The sequence below is a fragment of the Pecten maximus genome, chromosome 2 (genome assembly GCF_902652985.1).
Source record: "Pecten maximus chromosome 2, xPecMax1.1, whole genome shotgun sequence".
In the NCBI taxonomy this organism is placed as follows: domain Eukaryota; kingdom Metazoa; phylum Mollusca; class Bivalvia; order Pectinida; family Pectinidae; genus Pecten; species Pecten maximus.
Window position 1 is genome coordinate 23,345,563 of NC_047016.1, and position 16,128 is coordinate 23,361,690.

Genomic DNA, 16,128 nt, shown 5'->3' on the forward strand with positions numbered 1-16,128 from the left:
GGTTTTTCGTTGATAAAAATGTAATAAACAGAATATCTAACAGTGTCTTCAGTAATACCAAATTCGTCCATATCAGCACTCGTTTATGTTTTTATATATTTTCTGATACTATAAGTAAATCCTGTATTCGTTCATTAGTTATTCGATTTTGTACATAGTTTAATGTAAGGATTATCCAAATGGGCCAAACTTCGATAAAAGACTGACAGATACAGTATATTCAAAGATAACAATTACAGGCGTTCTTTACGCGTGGAAAAACTAAGCAAAGTAAAAAATGAACATAAAATCTTTATACCACAATGAGTATTTGAACTATCAACCTAATTTAAGGATGGAATTTGGACAACACTGAACAAAAGATGTATTGTTGTACGTATAAAGGACAGGGGATAGATGGGGACAGGAAATGGATACACCTGTGGAAATCTAGGGAGGAAATTTAATTATGATTCACGTGTTGTTATCATACAGGATAGAATTTATAAGATCACTCACAAAAAAATCGTTGAAATGTAAAGTCACCATTGTTTTATATACAACCGTAATATTATATTATGAAATTTGAACATTTGATTAATTTCAAACATCGACTTCTTTTTAAATCTCTTCTATTACTAAATTTAATTTTTCAATTCATGCGAGTCTCTGGAACAAACGCGGCCCCTCTCTAAACCTACAATGGTACTAGACCACTTAGACCTTCCATAAATAAGTTTACATATGTTTTGTCTTATTTTGAGTTTCCTGGTTTCCCTTCTTGATGACTTTTATTCTTTTAGTCCTTTGAATCCTTGATGAGGGATAAAACAGCCAAATGGTGTAGATTTCAATCCAGTTTGCGATATCTCTCTTTTGGTCCTTAGTGTCCCTAATGAGGGACGAAACAGCCAATTGGTGAAGATTTCCATTCATTTTTCGGTATGTTTCACTTGGTTCCTGTCATTCCTGATAAGGGATGAAACAGCCAAATGGTGTAAATTTCAATCCAGTTTGCGATATCTCTCTTTTAGTCCCTGGTCTTCCTGGTGAGGGATGTAGCAGCTGAATGGTGGAGATTTCCATTCATTATTCGGTACATACTCTATTTCTAAATCCCCATTTAATGGTGATAATCACTTGTTTGTCCATTGTACAATCCTGAGACTTATCGACATGTTGTCTTTAAATGACACAATGTTCACGTGTTTCGGTCGTTTATGCCACCACGAACTTCAAATCTAAGACAACATAAGACCATGACTGCAATGTAACTAAAAGGGACAATTTCACAATTGTAAACTTTCCATTTCTATGTTGTTACTTTCCAGCTTACCCAACTTACGTGTAAATATGTCTGCCACGGTTGATTCAATAGCCGTGGTTTGGTTTCCGCTATCAATACTTCCATGATAGGTTCTGACTGTCAGACAAATAAATTGCAACACGTGTTATTTGAACTCTGTCGGTCCATGAAGACAACGGGTTATTTTTGTTCGCCACTACGATCTATGGTGTCACCCACTTCGGTATTAGTATGCCTGGTGGTTTCGTTTGTAACAGCCCTAATTCTCAATTTGATAACATTATCATAACTAGGCCAGATTTACACTGTGATGCCGTTGTTGAAACGAAGGAAGCTGATCATTCCGAACTACCTTGTCCTACAACAATATTCCTAGAGGATAAGCGCCCTGTACTTGATCGACTAAAGTCACGAATTAAAATCATCCTCAGAGACACGATGACAGGCAAATCAACCAGCTTTGAAATATTTGTACTTGAAATCGCTCGAGGAAAACCGAGCAAAATCTTACTAAATTGCTTTTCTGATGGAACTTAAGGAAAAAGGCAAAATAAAAAGTCAGCTACTTACAGTACAACACATTTTAATTTGTTTAATGGCATTGGTTCATGTTTTATTGCAATGCTTTTGTCACCTACACGTTTTGTAAAAGCGGTATCAAGTGTTACATAACAGATCCGCTAGGTCCGTAATTGGTATGGATCTCTACAGTATACTAGTCTATCCGAGCTGTTACAACCTCACAGCATGGTTATGTTCGCGCATGCATTTTCCCATTTTTTTTGCATTTGGTCGTTGATTTTATAAATAAAACCGATTGGAGGGGGTTAATAACACAAGATATACTTTACTCAAAACAGAACATATACTATGTTTACAAATTGGTTTTAATGAGCTTACTTTTTATTGAACATTACTTTCTGTGTAAGCTGTACTGACTTCTACTGCTGTTGGAGAGGTGGACAGTTCTTACGTGGCACTTAACACAGTGCTCTCCATTGATCACTCCCCCAAACAAAGACGCATGAGAATGGACACAGTTCCACTGGTAAGAAAGTGCACGGTGGTGTCCTATATAAACCAAGCCCAGACGGAAATCATTGAACCTGTTTAATGGACTACACAGCAGTGGGGGTCTAGAGGATAAAAAAATAACACATTGTAAAAGTGATCTAGGGGTCTGAAGGATCACAACATAACACATTGTAAACGTGATTTAGCTAGAGGGTGATCTAGGGGTCAAAGGATCACAACATAACACATTGTAAACGTGATTTGGGGGTCTGGAGGATCACAACATAACACAGTGTAAAAGTGATTTAGGGATGATATAGGGGTCTAGAGGATCACAACATAACACAGTGTAAACGTGATTTGGGGGTCTGGATGATCACAACATAACACAGTGTAAAAGTGATTTAGGGATGATCTAGGGGTCTAGAGGATCACAACATAACACATTGTAAACGTGATTTAGGGGTGATCTAGGGGTCTGGAGGATCACAACATAACACATTATAAACGTGATCTAGGGGTCTGGAGGATCACAACATAACACAGTGTAAAAGTGATCTAGAAGTCTGCGGGACCATACCATTACAATGTTAGATACATTCTTGGTCAGATGGATGATATCTTATCAAAGTATATTAATGCTATACCTTTCAGTACGTAGAGGATACAGTACAGGGGCGGGACTATAACACCGTTTGGTCATGTGACCATTGTGATAACACTGATTTTGCTGTTCTAAGAATTATTAACAAACTAACATTATGAGAGTGAAATACGCGTAACTCCATAACCACTCAATAGAATTGTAAATCGAGTCATGCTCCCATAATAAGCATTGCCAGTACAGTCATAGTTAAATTAAACAAGGTCTTGTCCAATTGTGTACCTTTCAGGTGGGCTCTAGAGGATCACAACGTACCCACGTGTGTTATAAACCTTATTGACTACACTGCGCTGAAGCTCCGAGGGAATATAACAACCCCGATGTTATTATCTCTGGCAAGAAGGCCTGTCTGGATACATCATATATGCGCAGAAGCTTGGTACATAATACACACAAGAGAATAGCGCCTTTAAATATGAATTTAGTAACATACAATATATGCGGAATAACTTAATTATATAAAACTATATCAAACGGTTCCGTACTTCTAGGACTCGTCAGTAATTATTGTAACATCATACAACTGTTTCGTCCTTCTAGGACTCGTCAGTAATTATTGGGACATCATACAGCTGTTCCGTCCTTCTAGGACTCGTCAGTAATTATTGTAACATCATACAACTGTTTCGTCCTTCTAGGACTCGTCAGTAATTATTGGGACACCATAAAACTGTTTCGTCCTTCTAGGACTCGTCAGTAATTATTGGGACATCATACAGCTGTTCCGTCCTTCTAGGACTCGTCAGTAATTATTGGGACACAGTACAACTGTTTCGTCCTTCTAGGACTCGTCAGCAATTATTGGGACACCATACAACTGTTTCGTCCTTCTAGGACTCGTAAGTAATTCTAGGGTCACCATACAGCTGTTTTAATTTGACTAAGATAAGTGAAAAGCGAAACGTGTCCCCTAACTTAATGATTATAACTAATTTGTAAAGTTAGACAATGGGAATTATTATTTATGTTATTCATAGTTATTCCAAAATATATTTTATACGATAAATATCATACAATGGTCTTTAATTGTTTATCGTGTTTCTCCGCTAATTTACATTGTACAGATAGTGTATCCATATAATATTAAACTTTAAAAAAAAATTAAAAACTTAAAACGTTTTATAAATTGTATAGTCATATGATGCGTGTGAAATCTTTACGGTAAGTAAGTGACGATAGCCTTGTCCTTATTTCAAGCCATAACGGGATGTCTACTCTCTCCGTTTCGATTCCTAGTGAGGTTCACTACAGACTACCAATAACCTGTCCGATAACAGGAGCACACAGCACTAAATATAGATCATGTTATCTTCAATCACATGACTTATAGCTACGACCTGCATAGAACCTTCCATTGAATTTTTTTTTTCAGCGAACTAAAACACGCAAAATGCTCCAAATCAGCTAGAACACACATTAAATTTACATGTAGTTAGGTATCGATTTTCCAAAATACTGAATGAAGAACTTTGAGCTGCTATCCTGGCTAGTTGCCAAGAAAACGAAAATTGGAATGGTTTGGGGAAAAAGCTCGCGTGATGTTTTGCGTTTGTTTACGAGATTCACATGAAGTGCATTGTTGTATGCGATGTTGGGGATACACACTTTCGAGTTAATAGCAGTATAAAGTTATAATTACAATGTATATCTTTGCGATCTACTGTACTTACTAGCATTGTCATTATGTATAGTTAAGAAGTCAGTGAATGAGATAGTCGAGTGCATGCCGAGGAGTGAGTATTCTGTTCCATAACTATATCACAACTAATTGTTTAATAAGAAAGCGGCTCATACAAATCTTCAAATATGGTCAATTTAAACCCCACAAACGATAAAGTAATACAATGCGCTGGCGAGAATATACAGAGGGCTGAAAGTATTCAAAATATGTTGATGAAATTTGGTTTGATTGATCAGAGGAATATACACTGTTATTGTTTTCTTTGATAAATGTACTTAACCTTAGGAAATATACTGTTTTGGACATCATGATATTTTATAATGATGAAACGCTGTGATTAATTTGGATGGTCAGCAACACTTTCTTTCTTTTATCACATGTATCACATACCAGTTCTTATAAAAGTTCTCAACGCAAGATATTACTATACTTGTCTTCTGAAGAACAACACACGTCCAAATTACCTGTATATGTCTGACCAACACAATTGAAGTGGCTGCCCTATTTGGAGAGTCATTCGCATGTAAAGGTTATGACAGATAAGGAGTGTACTGGGTTAGAATAACAAAAGCAAAAGAAAAAAAGAACAAAAACCGGACGACATTACCACAATATATTATTATGAAAGCACCACAGTATACTACATGTATATCAAAACGGTGATTAAATCGTGCCATATCTGGTCGACCACCATTAACGCCAAGTTTGTTTTAACTCTAACACATACATTTCATCCTCATCGAACTTCTACTTAATGCTGAGTATACATATAAGTCATCAGGCTTCATGAATAAGCAGGAATTAAGAACAAATTGAAATAAAGACATCTTCTGAAATCATTAAACAACCATGCGCTCGACGAATGGGTAATAATGTTTTGTTTAAGAAATAATTAACGATGATTCGTGTATTGTTGCAGGATATACAGCGAGGACGAGGATATTTTGCAATTAAATTAATAACGAAGGCCACAGGCCTGAGTTATTAATTAAAATTGCAAAATATCCGAGTCCGAGTTGTATATCCTGCAACAATACACGAGTCAAAGTTGATTATTTCTATTCTACCATGTACTGTTTAATTCTGAGATCGACCTCTTTCGAATAGAAAAACAGCAAAGAAACCCCGAGAAAACCTTGTAATTTATTTCTTGAGTATTGCATTATTTGTTGATGAAATATTCAGGCAAGTACGATCAAGAGCATCTATCATATGGAATTGATTTTGAAAATTAAAATAAAAAAAGATAAAAAAAAAAAGATAAAAAAAAAAGGGGGGGGGGGGGGGGCCTCCGTAGGATTCGAACTAGCGTCGTGATAAAAAATTATTGAAAGACTAACCCATTAGCCCACTCGGCTATAGACCTTTTATAAAACGGGTGGATATTATATATATAAAATTGTAACAGCCGTGACTCACGACCGTGTATTATTGGCACTAGCGTGGGTTATTGGAAAATAATACATGGTTTTAAACCAATCAGAACTGGCGTTGCATAGCAAACATGGTAGAATATTTGATACTACACCGCGAACTCTTACATAACGAGAGCATACTCTAACTCAAAATATATTAAATGGAGGCAAACGATAAATGAAATATGAATTTACATGGATACAATGAAAAATAGTAAGATGAATAAGACCAGGCGTTTCGGTTCGGGGGGGGGGGGGGGGGGGGTAAGCGTCTTCTGCTTTTTCGAGGACACCCGCCATACAAATCTAGGTCAAATCGAGGACAGACCCGCCATACAAATCTAGGTCAAATCGAGGACAGACCCGGCATACAATTCTAGGCCAAATCGAGGACACCCGCCATACAAATCTAGGTCAAATCGAGGACACCCGCCATACAAATCTAGGCCAAATCGAGGACACCCGCCATACAAATCTAGGTCAAATCGAGGACACACCCGGCATACAATTCTAGGCCAAAATATGACAGTACACACATAAACTGACATATGAAAGTATATTATACGCGATATGGAATGGTATTAACTCAAAGATCGTGTCTATGCGGGCGGTAAATGTTTCAAGTGGTTCTTGAAATAGATGTATCCACCTACGACACCTGGGTCGTCCCGGAGGCAGGCCTATATCTTTCGTGTAGGCGGTTTATGTAATACAGAGTATTAGTTTAATAAATTGATACTGGAGTGTTATTAGTACACTGGAATCCAACGTCTGGTTCCTGATAGGTTTTAGAAATAAAACGACATATCGACTGGAGTTGACAAATTTACCTGCGAGGGATGATTTCATATTCTGTAGCAAGCAACTAAAGTACCGTGTGCAATATATGGTGGGTTGTTTATCAAATCACATCAGTACTCATATCGCCCGAAAAGTTCCCAGTATCATAAAAAGCAGTTTTGATGAGTGCTAGATGTTGACATCTTGTAGTGAAATTCGGGGTTTTAATCCCAAATACGGCAGAATATCTTATAGCGAAAATTTCAATAAGCATTCCCATGCTTGTGCAGTACATCATTTGATAATCGGAATTTTACGATGTATCCGTGTATTTTATTGTATAAGTTTTAAGAATCAGTCAGAAATGAAGATGCCGAACAATCTTTTCTGTGCTTACTCTCTTGTATTTTTGTAGTAAAACTGTTAAACATGCAAACAATAATTCCATCGGCTTTACAATAGTCCTATTTTTGTATAATCAATAGCGTATACGGTCACGTATTAGATACATAGATTAATGGCCTGTTAATTGAGAAATAATTTGCATTTTCATATATCATTTTATAAAAATCAATACTTAATACTGTTCTTAATATAAACTCCTAAGCCCTCCACTGCACAGTGATGATAGGTATGTTGGCCCTATGGTTGTACGTAGTGTTGTACAGGACCCTATTGTTAGTACAGTGAATCGTGACTTAATGTGTTTGTTACCAGATCAATGTTCTATAAATGTGATCATCCTCATCATTGTAAGGCCTATTAAACTGCTATCTGTAATGGGAGGGGCGTGGTCACGTTGTTTTACAATAACGATTGATATTTTGTAAACTACAATTTCCTCGTTAATGCGACAGCAGGATTGCCAAATGTTGTGTCTGTCTTCATCATGCTATAGAAAACTGTTCAATGGATGTACTTCGATCATAAACCCGACAAGTCCTAGGACGAACCTCGAGATAGTACGACCTCTGCTCCCTCATGGCCTCGGTCAGGTTATATTCAATTGATCAAAATACTTACAAACCACCGGCAGCATATTTTTGTTGTAGAGAGCAAATCGGCTAATCAATAAGTGGATTATACGGAGTTTCCGTTGATGGAACGTTAGGGATTCCGAGCAGAGTGTCCCGACCACCAGTCACTGTTATGGAGCAGAGTGTCCCGACCACCAGTCACTGTTATAGGGCAGAGTGTCCCGACCACCAGTCACTGTTATAGGACAGAGTGTCCCGACCACCAGTCACTGTTATAGGACAGAGTGTCCCGACCACCAGTCACTGTTACAGGGCAGAGTGTCCCGACCACCAGTCACTGTTACAGGACAGAGTGTCCCTACTACCAGCCACTATTACAGGGCAGGGCGTCCCGACTACCAGTCACTGTTACAGGACAGACTGTCTCGACCACCCGTCACTGTTACGGGACAGAGTGTCCCGACCACCAGTCACTGTTACAGGGCAGAGTGTCCCGACCACCAGTCACTGTTACAGGGCAGAGTGTCCCGACCACCAGTCACTGTTACAGGACAGAGTGTCCCGACTACCAGTCACTGTTATAGGGCAGAGTGTCCCGACCACCAGTCACTGTTACAGGGCAGAGTGTCCCGACCACCAGTCACTGTTACAGGGCAGAGTGCCCCGACCACCAGTCACTGTTACAGGACAGAGTGTCCCGACCAACAGTCACTGTTACAGGGCAGAGTGTCCCGACCACCAGTCACTGTTACAGGACAGAGTGTCCCGACCAACAGTCACTGTTATAGGGCAGAGTGTCCCGACCACCAGTCACTGTTACAGGGCAGAGTGCCCCGACCACCAGTCACTGTTATAGGGCAGAGTGTCCCGACCACCAGTCACTGTTACGGGACAGAGTGTCCCGACCACCAGTCACTGTTACGGGACAAAGTGTCCCGACCACCAGTCACTGTTACAGGACGGAGTGTCCCGACCACCAGTCACTGTTACAGGCAGAGTGTCCCGACCACCAGTCACTGTTACAGGACAGAGTGTCCCGACCACCAGTCACTGTTACGGGGCAGAGTGTCCCGACCACCAGTCACTGTTACAGGGCAGGGCGTCCCGACCACCAGTCACTGTTACGGGACAGAGTGTCCCGACCACCAGTCACTGTTACAGGGCAGAGTGTCCCGACCACCAGTCACTGTTACAGGACAGAGCGTCCCGACCACCAGTCACTGTTACAGGGCAGAGTGTCCCGACCACCAGTCACTGTTACAGGACGGAGTGTCCCGACCACCAGTCACTGTTACAGGCAGAGTGTCCCGACCACCAGTCACTGTTACAGGGCAGAGTGTCCCGACCACCAGTCACTGTTACGGGGCAGAGTGTCCCGACCACCAGTCACTCACTGTTACAGGGCAGAGCGTCCCGAACACCAGTCACTGTTACAGGGCAGAACGTCCCGATCCCCCGTCACTGTTACGGGACTCATCAATAAACACACTTTTCTGGTCTGATCTTCGTCAACTTAATCTGTTACTTATAATACAAATTAGGAGCAACCTTTTTGTTCTTTTTTAAAAACTACAATTAACAAAGTCCCTCGTACATGGATACATGTCTATATACATTAGATGACCTCGTTATTCGCTTGGGTAAGCTCTAAAGGTGTTTCCACATATACTGTCAACTGATGTTAATAAAGGAATTTATAATCATATTCATGTCTGTACAAATCATTTTTAAATAGTTTGTCCTTATAATCGACTTCGGGTCTTGCGCAACTTAATACATAATATGATTTATCCGTAAGGCTCATGTATAGTAGTTAGAATTTTAAAAAAGGAACAAAAATGAAAGTGAAAAGTACTGGTTTTGAATTTGACAATTTAATACAAAATATGTTGTTTGGTTGTTGGCATGCAAGGCTCTGTCATATATATAACATGGCGGGGAAACTACGTCATAAACGTTACTAAAAGAACAAAGATGGTGGAGACATCTCTCGATTCACGGTAAGTCTATCTTACTTTTAACTCCTATCCCGCGACTTTCCATTTATCAATATGGTCGGAAGTACATTTGATGCATCCAAGATTCTTTGACTGGCAACGGATTTTTTTTTTTACAGAATATGTGGTTGTTTCAAACATTCAAAGACGATTCTCGTATACTCGTAACTTTGGCGGTGTTTTCGTCAGGTCGTTGTTTCATCCGACAATTTAAGCTTAAACGGAATATTGAGATGGGATAATGTCAAAAACATGTTCATTTAAACACGACTCCCCAATTTACTAGTACATCAACATTTTTGGTTTAAAAATGACAAGTGTTATTAATAGTATTTCAGTGTGGATTATTGCTACAAATTTACGTGATTTTCCTGACGAAAACACAGTCAAAGTTACAGTATACGAGAATGGTCTTTGAATGTTTGAAACAACCACATATTCTGAGAATGATCCGTTGCCAGTCCAAGAATCTTGCATGTATCAAATGTACTTTCGACCATATCGATAAATGGGAAGTCGTGGAATAAGTGTAAAAAGTAAGACACAACTTACTTAAGGGCTAGAGATGCATCCGCCATCTTGTTTTTCTCTCTTAGTAACGTTTGTGACCGTGTATAACGAACATATATACCCTAGCAAGGCAATTCAATGATTTTGCAACTTGTTTGGAATTTTTAGAAATGCTTCAATGTATCGTACGAATTTTCTTTCGAGAGACAGACAGACAGACAGACAGACAGACAGACAAAGAAGAGACAGAGAATGAGACAAAGAGACACAGAGACAAAGACAGAGAGTGAAAGAGAGAGAACCGATTTCCTACTTAAGACGTTTAGGATAAAAAGGGTAATTTCTTGAACAGAGGCAGACATTAAATAGATCGTCAGTACACAGTGTATAAACCTCAGAGGACTACCTACAACTCATCAGACATGGCACTGATGTTGACTTATAGTGGAGGCGGCAGACGATTCACAATAGGACGCGCGAGACACTGGGGTATTGCGATCATAGCATTTTATATAAATACATGCTGAAGGAGTGTTGGAATGATTTCAATAACGTCATGTTTAAGTGACCTGCTATCACGATTTGTCCCTGCACAGTGTAATTAGCTTCTCATGCTGCCGTATAAAGGCTCATTTCTCCCTGTGTCTTTGTACAACACCTTTCTACTGAGGAATCACCGCCCAAAACGTTCGGATGATCTCTGAAGGTATACACCTTTTATCATGGACCTGCATGCCTATACTTGTATCCTCGTATATCTATTTCTAATTGATCTGATGGGTCGCTCTCTATTTAACAATTGGGTTTCATGTAGATTGCAGTATGATGTGCTTTTTCACCCTCACAGGTTCCGTAACCAAATTCAAGATGATAAAAGTGGCCCATAGTTTTGGTTCAAAGTCACAGCGACCACAATTTCTTATTTCTTCAAACGACTTCTTCTGACGAACCCAAAGCACTACTAGTAATGAGACAGGGTATGTACCTTCCTTGAGCAGAGGGTTTATTTTTCTTATTTATTCTATCTATAGTTTTTTGTTTATGTAAACTTAGAAATGGACTATTTTTTTGCCAATTTTTACATTTTATCTATAGTTGATTATATCATATTATACTATTTTATATTATATTTTATCATATTAATCTGCATTTTCTTGCCTGAAAATAATTTATCAGCCCTCAACGTAAAATGCCGTCGCCGTTTGTAACATAGATTTTGATTGGCTCATACAGCGGCGTAATAATATCTGTGAGACAAAAGTTCATCATCAAAAGTGGATTGCCACAGGGATTGTGTATAGTAAATTAGATAACAAGGATTAACTTAAAACATATGTGTTGATGGTATCGAGATATATTACACCAACAAATGGAGGGTACTCTTAATAAACCGTTTTAGTTTTTTGTATTATATCTCCATAGCATTGAAACTATGTTCAAGTTATTCATTATATTATATTATATTATATTATATTATATTATATATTTGAGTAATCTTCAGGCACGTTAACCTATTCCAAAATTGTTTTAGCAAATGCGTCTTAATGTAGGAATATGTAGAATAACAGGACTATGTGATGTCTGTATGATGTCTATATGACGTCTGTATGACGTCTGTATGATGTCTGTATGACGTCTGTATGATGTCTATATGACGTCTGTATGACGTCTGTATGACGCCTGGTGTTTGTAGAACCATGAGGTATTTAAAGCCAAGAACGATTGATCTTACCCATGTCCCATGGGTTAATGTTCTTATAGATCCTGCCAGTTTTAGGCCACCAGCTTGAGAGTGTTACACGTAACTATGAAATAAGCATGGTGTAAATGGTTTTTGTTGGACAGTGTTTCTTCGTTCAGATTTATAAACTCCTATAGGTTCCTGAGCAGTTGTATCTTGTAAAATATGCAGATCTTTACCATATATAATAGATGAGCTCGCGCCTATCAGTATCAGGTAGATATGAACACTTGTTACACAACAGAAAGACCGTGGGGAAATGCAACCCAAAATCGTAGTGTTTCGATTCATCTGAAATGTATAAGATGTGTTTAATAATGCATTTCTCCGATAGCATGTTACAAAAAGTGTTTTATTCCATGTTTGCTTCTTTTTCGATTGCACTACAGATGGGCACATAATAATGCATGATTTTTTCTCAGATCAGTTGATCTTACTACAGATGGGCACAGAATAATGCATGCTTTTATGTAAAACCAGTACATCTTACCTTTTTTGTTGCAGTATACCTGCAGATTTTTATTTCATCAGATTTCATTGACAAAATTGCAAGTCAATGGAAAACTAATAGATAATTAGTTAGTATAACATAATATTTAGAAAAAAATTGAAATGAAGATGTAACGCAAAATCACTCTGATACCTGTATAACATGTAGAACGTTAATAGAGAATTATCTTACATTATTTAATAAATATCGGTAGAGTATGGCCCGCATCTAAAACATTTCACTAGATTGAGCGTTGAACAGGATATTAAGTTATATCCACATGTTAAATGGCATTCAGGGACATAACACATACTGTAGTTAACACGTAATATAGTTAACACATAATAAAATTAACATGTAATATAGTTAACACATGATATAGTTAACACATGATATAGTTAACACATGATATAGTTAACACATGATATAGTTAACACATAATACAGTTAGTTAACACGTAATATAGTTAACACGTAATATAGTTAACACATAATGAAATTAACATGTAATATAGTTAACACATGCTATAGTTAACACATAATATAGTTAACACATGATATAGTTAACACATGATATAGTTAACACGTAAGATTTAAAATAATACCACTCCAGTAATGACATTTAGGAATTACTTTATTTCAAGAACATTTGACTCTGAAGTGACTCCCTCTCATATGTGACCGGATTTTAAATGCTATTTACCACACTAGTTACCTGAACCAGGATTAAGAGACGACTGTCATATATGACTGTTTTATTGCCTCCCTTGGAAGGCAACTTATTACAGGTTTGAATGTATATGTAACAGCTTTGCTTTTTTCCAGTATTGCATGTTAAATATTCACAGACAATCCATATACTACAAATTCACAAATTTTGGAACGACATATTATAACCCTAAATGTTTGTTTTTATTCTTGGTACATAAAAGTGACGAGGTATTTTCTAAGAAACATTTAGAAATAAAGAAATTAGAGTTTCTCTCTGCCTCCAACAGTCAAATGGTCACTCGCCATCATCGGTCAAAAATCTACCGAAATATATCGTATTTATATTGTTTGTGAGTAAAACACAAACATGTAGGATGTCTTCATACTGTGAGAGGTTTTCATTGTGGTATAAGAAGATTTTTTTACAAATGTTTTAGAGAGGATTGGATACAAAATTAGTTTGTGTCGATTATAACATTTTTTGTGGTTCTGTTACTCAAACAGAAGCATAGTTTCATTAAATCCTTTCCGTTTGTATGTATCAGAAGTCGATAAAAAGGATTGTCTCGTTAATGTTAACTTGATATTGTGTGAATGTTGCAATGTTTGAACAATCCGAGACCACAGCCTTTGTACTCGTTGTTGTGTATTGACCATGTTCTCATAATATTAGACCTCTTACGGCACGTGATGAGACAAGTGAAGGCTAGCTAGCCACACCTTGGGAAGGTACGGAAATGTAGCATTTGTCTCATTTACCGTTGTAAGGAAGACTGACGCAGGTAGCCGATGACTTTATGGCAAATAGGAATAACGTTCCACTGAATGCTACAAAAATAGCCCTTGTTTGTTGTTTTATGAGTTGTTTTATCATTGTACACGTGTTTCTATGGGTTTCTATATTAAAACAGGCTGTATAGAGGATGATCCTCTAATACCGGTATGAATTATGGTGATATTCCGATACACATTTCCGGACATTATAAGGATAGATTTTTCTCGTCTTATAAGACATCTGTATCTGCGCAGTTAGGTTTTAAAGTAAGAGTATCAACTGCAATAACACTTACATGGAATAGGTAGGACCTGTACACCTTGAGAATTTTGTCTACAATATTATCTTGGGGGTCTAACAATTGTCTTATTAACACAATGGGTTAACAGCTCCCCAGGTAAAATAATTTTTTGCTGATCTTAAGTAAAGAACATGAAGATTTGGAACATATTCTGTGAGAGAGACGATTGCAAAGTGATCGCATGTTTAGATACCGTAATTACCGCTAGCCGAGTCGATATCAGGTCGGAACGACTGTAAATTGGTGTATAAGTCAGAAATAAATCTCCCCGGGTCTCGTCCATTGTAGATAAATAATACATGGTTACTATCACAGGGTTTGTGTATTGACCGGTTTCTTTTACCTTTGGGATATTCAGTAAGGTAGTGAATTGCCATATATACCACAGGTCGACATTAATATGCAACTTCTATTTACGGTAATTTTACGAATGTTGAATAAAACATTTTTATAGAAATGAATAAATAAAAACCCTTACTTTACAGACCTGTAAAGGATGGGTTGTGTTTTAATATAGCCGGAAACTCTAGTCACGTGATACAATTGACTTCGTGTTGGTGATCATAAATGTAAAGCTGACATGGGAGAGCCTGGTTTCCAGATTCGTAAAAAAATCAAAAAAAAAAAAGATAAAAAAAAAAAAAAATGGTGTTTTTTTTTTTAATAGTTACGGGATTGGTATATTCCAATAAAGAAATAGGAAACGGAAATGTATACATTACTTGAAACACTGAATTCCAAGGGCATCAAAATGGTTAAAGTCTCCTGTTCCCATTTTATATAATGCAAAGAGATTGGAAACGATTTTCGTTAATCTTTACAGGTCACTACTCATGGCTAAAAACCCTCTCGAGCGAGATTTGGTGTTAGTTCAAAAACAAACCTTTCGACAGCTACTGTAGTGTTAATGCATTTCATGGCAACATTCGGTAACTGTTGTGAATGCAGTACATAGCCACCCCCAATGGGTAACTGTTGTGAATGCAGTACATAGCCACCCCCATGGGTAACTGTTGTAAATGCAGTACATAGCCACCCCCATGGGTAACTGTTGTAAATGCAGTACATAGCCACCCCCATGGGTAACTGTTGTGAATGCAGTACATAGCCACCCCATTGGTAACTGTTGTAAATGCAGTACATAGCCACCTTTCATTTGTAACTTCTGTTAATGTAATTCAAAGGCGGCCCAATTGGTAACTAATATAGTTCATACTCTCATAACAGTAGTTGTTGATATCAGTTTCCATCCATAACTGCTACTTACATTGTATGTAACAATCTCAATGTGTTTGCTGATAAATTATATAAATGTAGCTCACAATTACCACCGTAAAATACTGTTAGTTATGCAACGGTAGATCGATTCGACCCATTTAAAAAAAAAAAAGATACTTTAATGAATATGAATTGATAAAAATGTCATTTGTTACTGTCTTTGCAGATAACTCAGTTGTCCCGACTCCATCAAAAACGGCTTCATGTTTGAGAGACAACCCTTTTGCCTCCCAAATGATGCATCTCCTCCGGGAAACCATTTCCTCGTATACGCAGGACCGGAAGGTAGCCATGGAGAATCAGAAACTGATTCGCCGGATTGGCAAGCGGGGTCGGGGCCGCTGCCAATTCAACAACCCGTGTGGCATATGCGTCACAAAATCAGGTAAACCTTTCATCTTGCGACATTTTGATAACCAATGGACATCTGTTTTTCAATATCATCTGGCATGATTATCGGTATTTCCGTCTGATTTAATTGGCTGTAGCAAGATTAGAACCTGATTTTAC

The 16,128-nt window shown here is 37.9% G+C and overlaps 1 protein-coding gene across 2 annotated transcripts in view; it reads left to right on the forward strand.

The window, feature by feature from the left end:
- LOC117321551 (tripartite motif-containing protein 3-like) overlaps positions 1-16,128 on the forward strand; it is a 54,888-nt gene that overhangs the window by 36,401 nt on the left and 2,359 nt on the right. Inside the window, exons 2-3 of one of the 2 annotated variants that reach the window (XM_033876000.1) lie at positions 11,171-11,300; positions 15,785-16,003. In XM_033876000.1, coding sequence (XP_033731891.1) covers positions 11,291-11,300; positions 15,785-16,003 — 229 coding nt within the window. In that variant the 5' untranslated portion in view covers positions 11,171-11,290. The remainder of the gene's footprint in view (positions 1-11,170; positions 11,301-15,784; positions 16,004-16,128) is intronic. The other variant, XM_033876001.1, reaches the window with a different exon arrangement.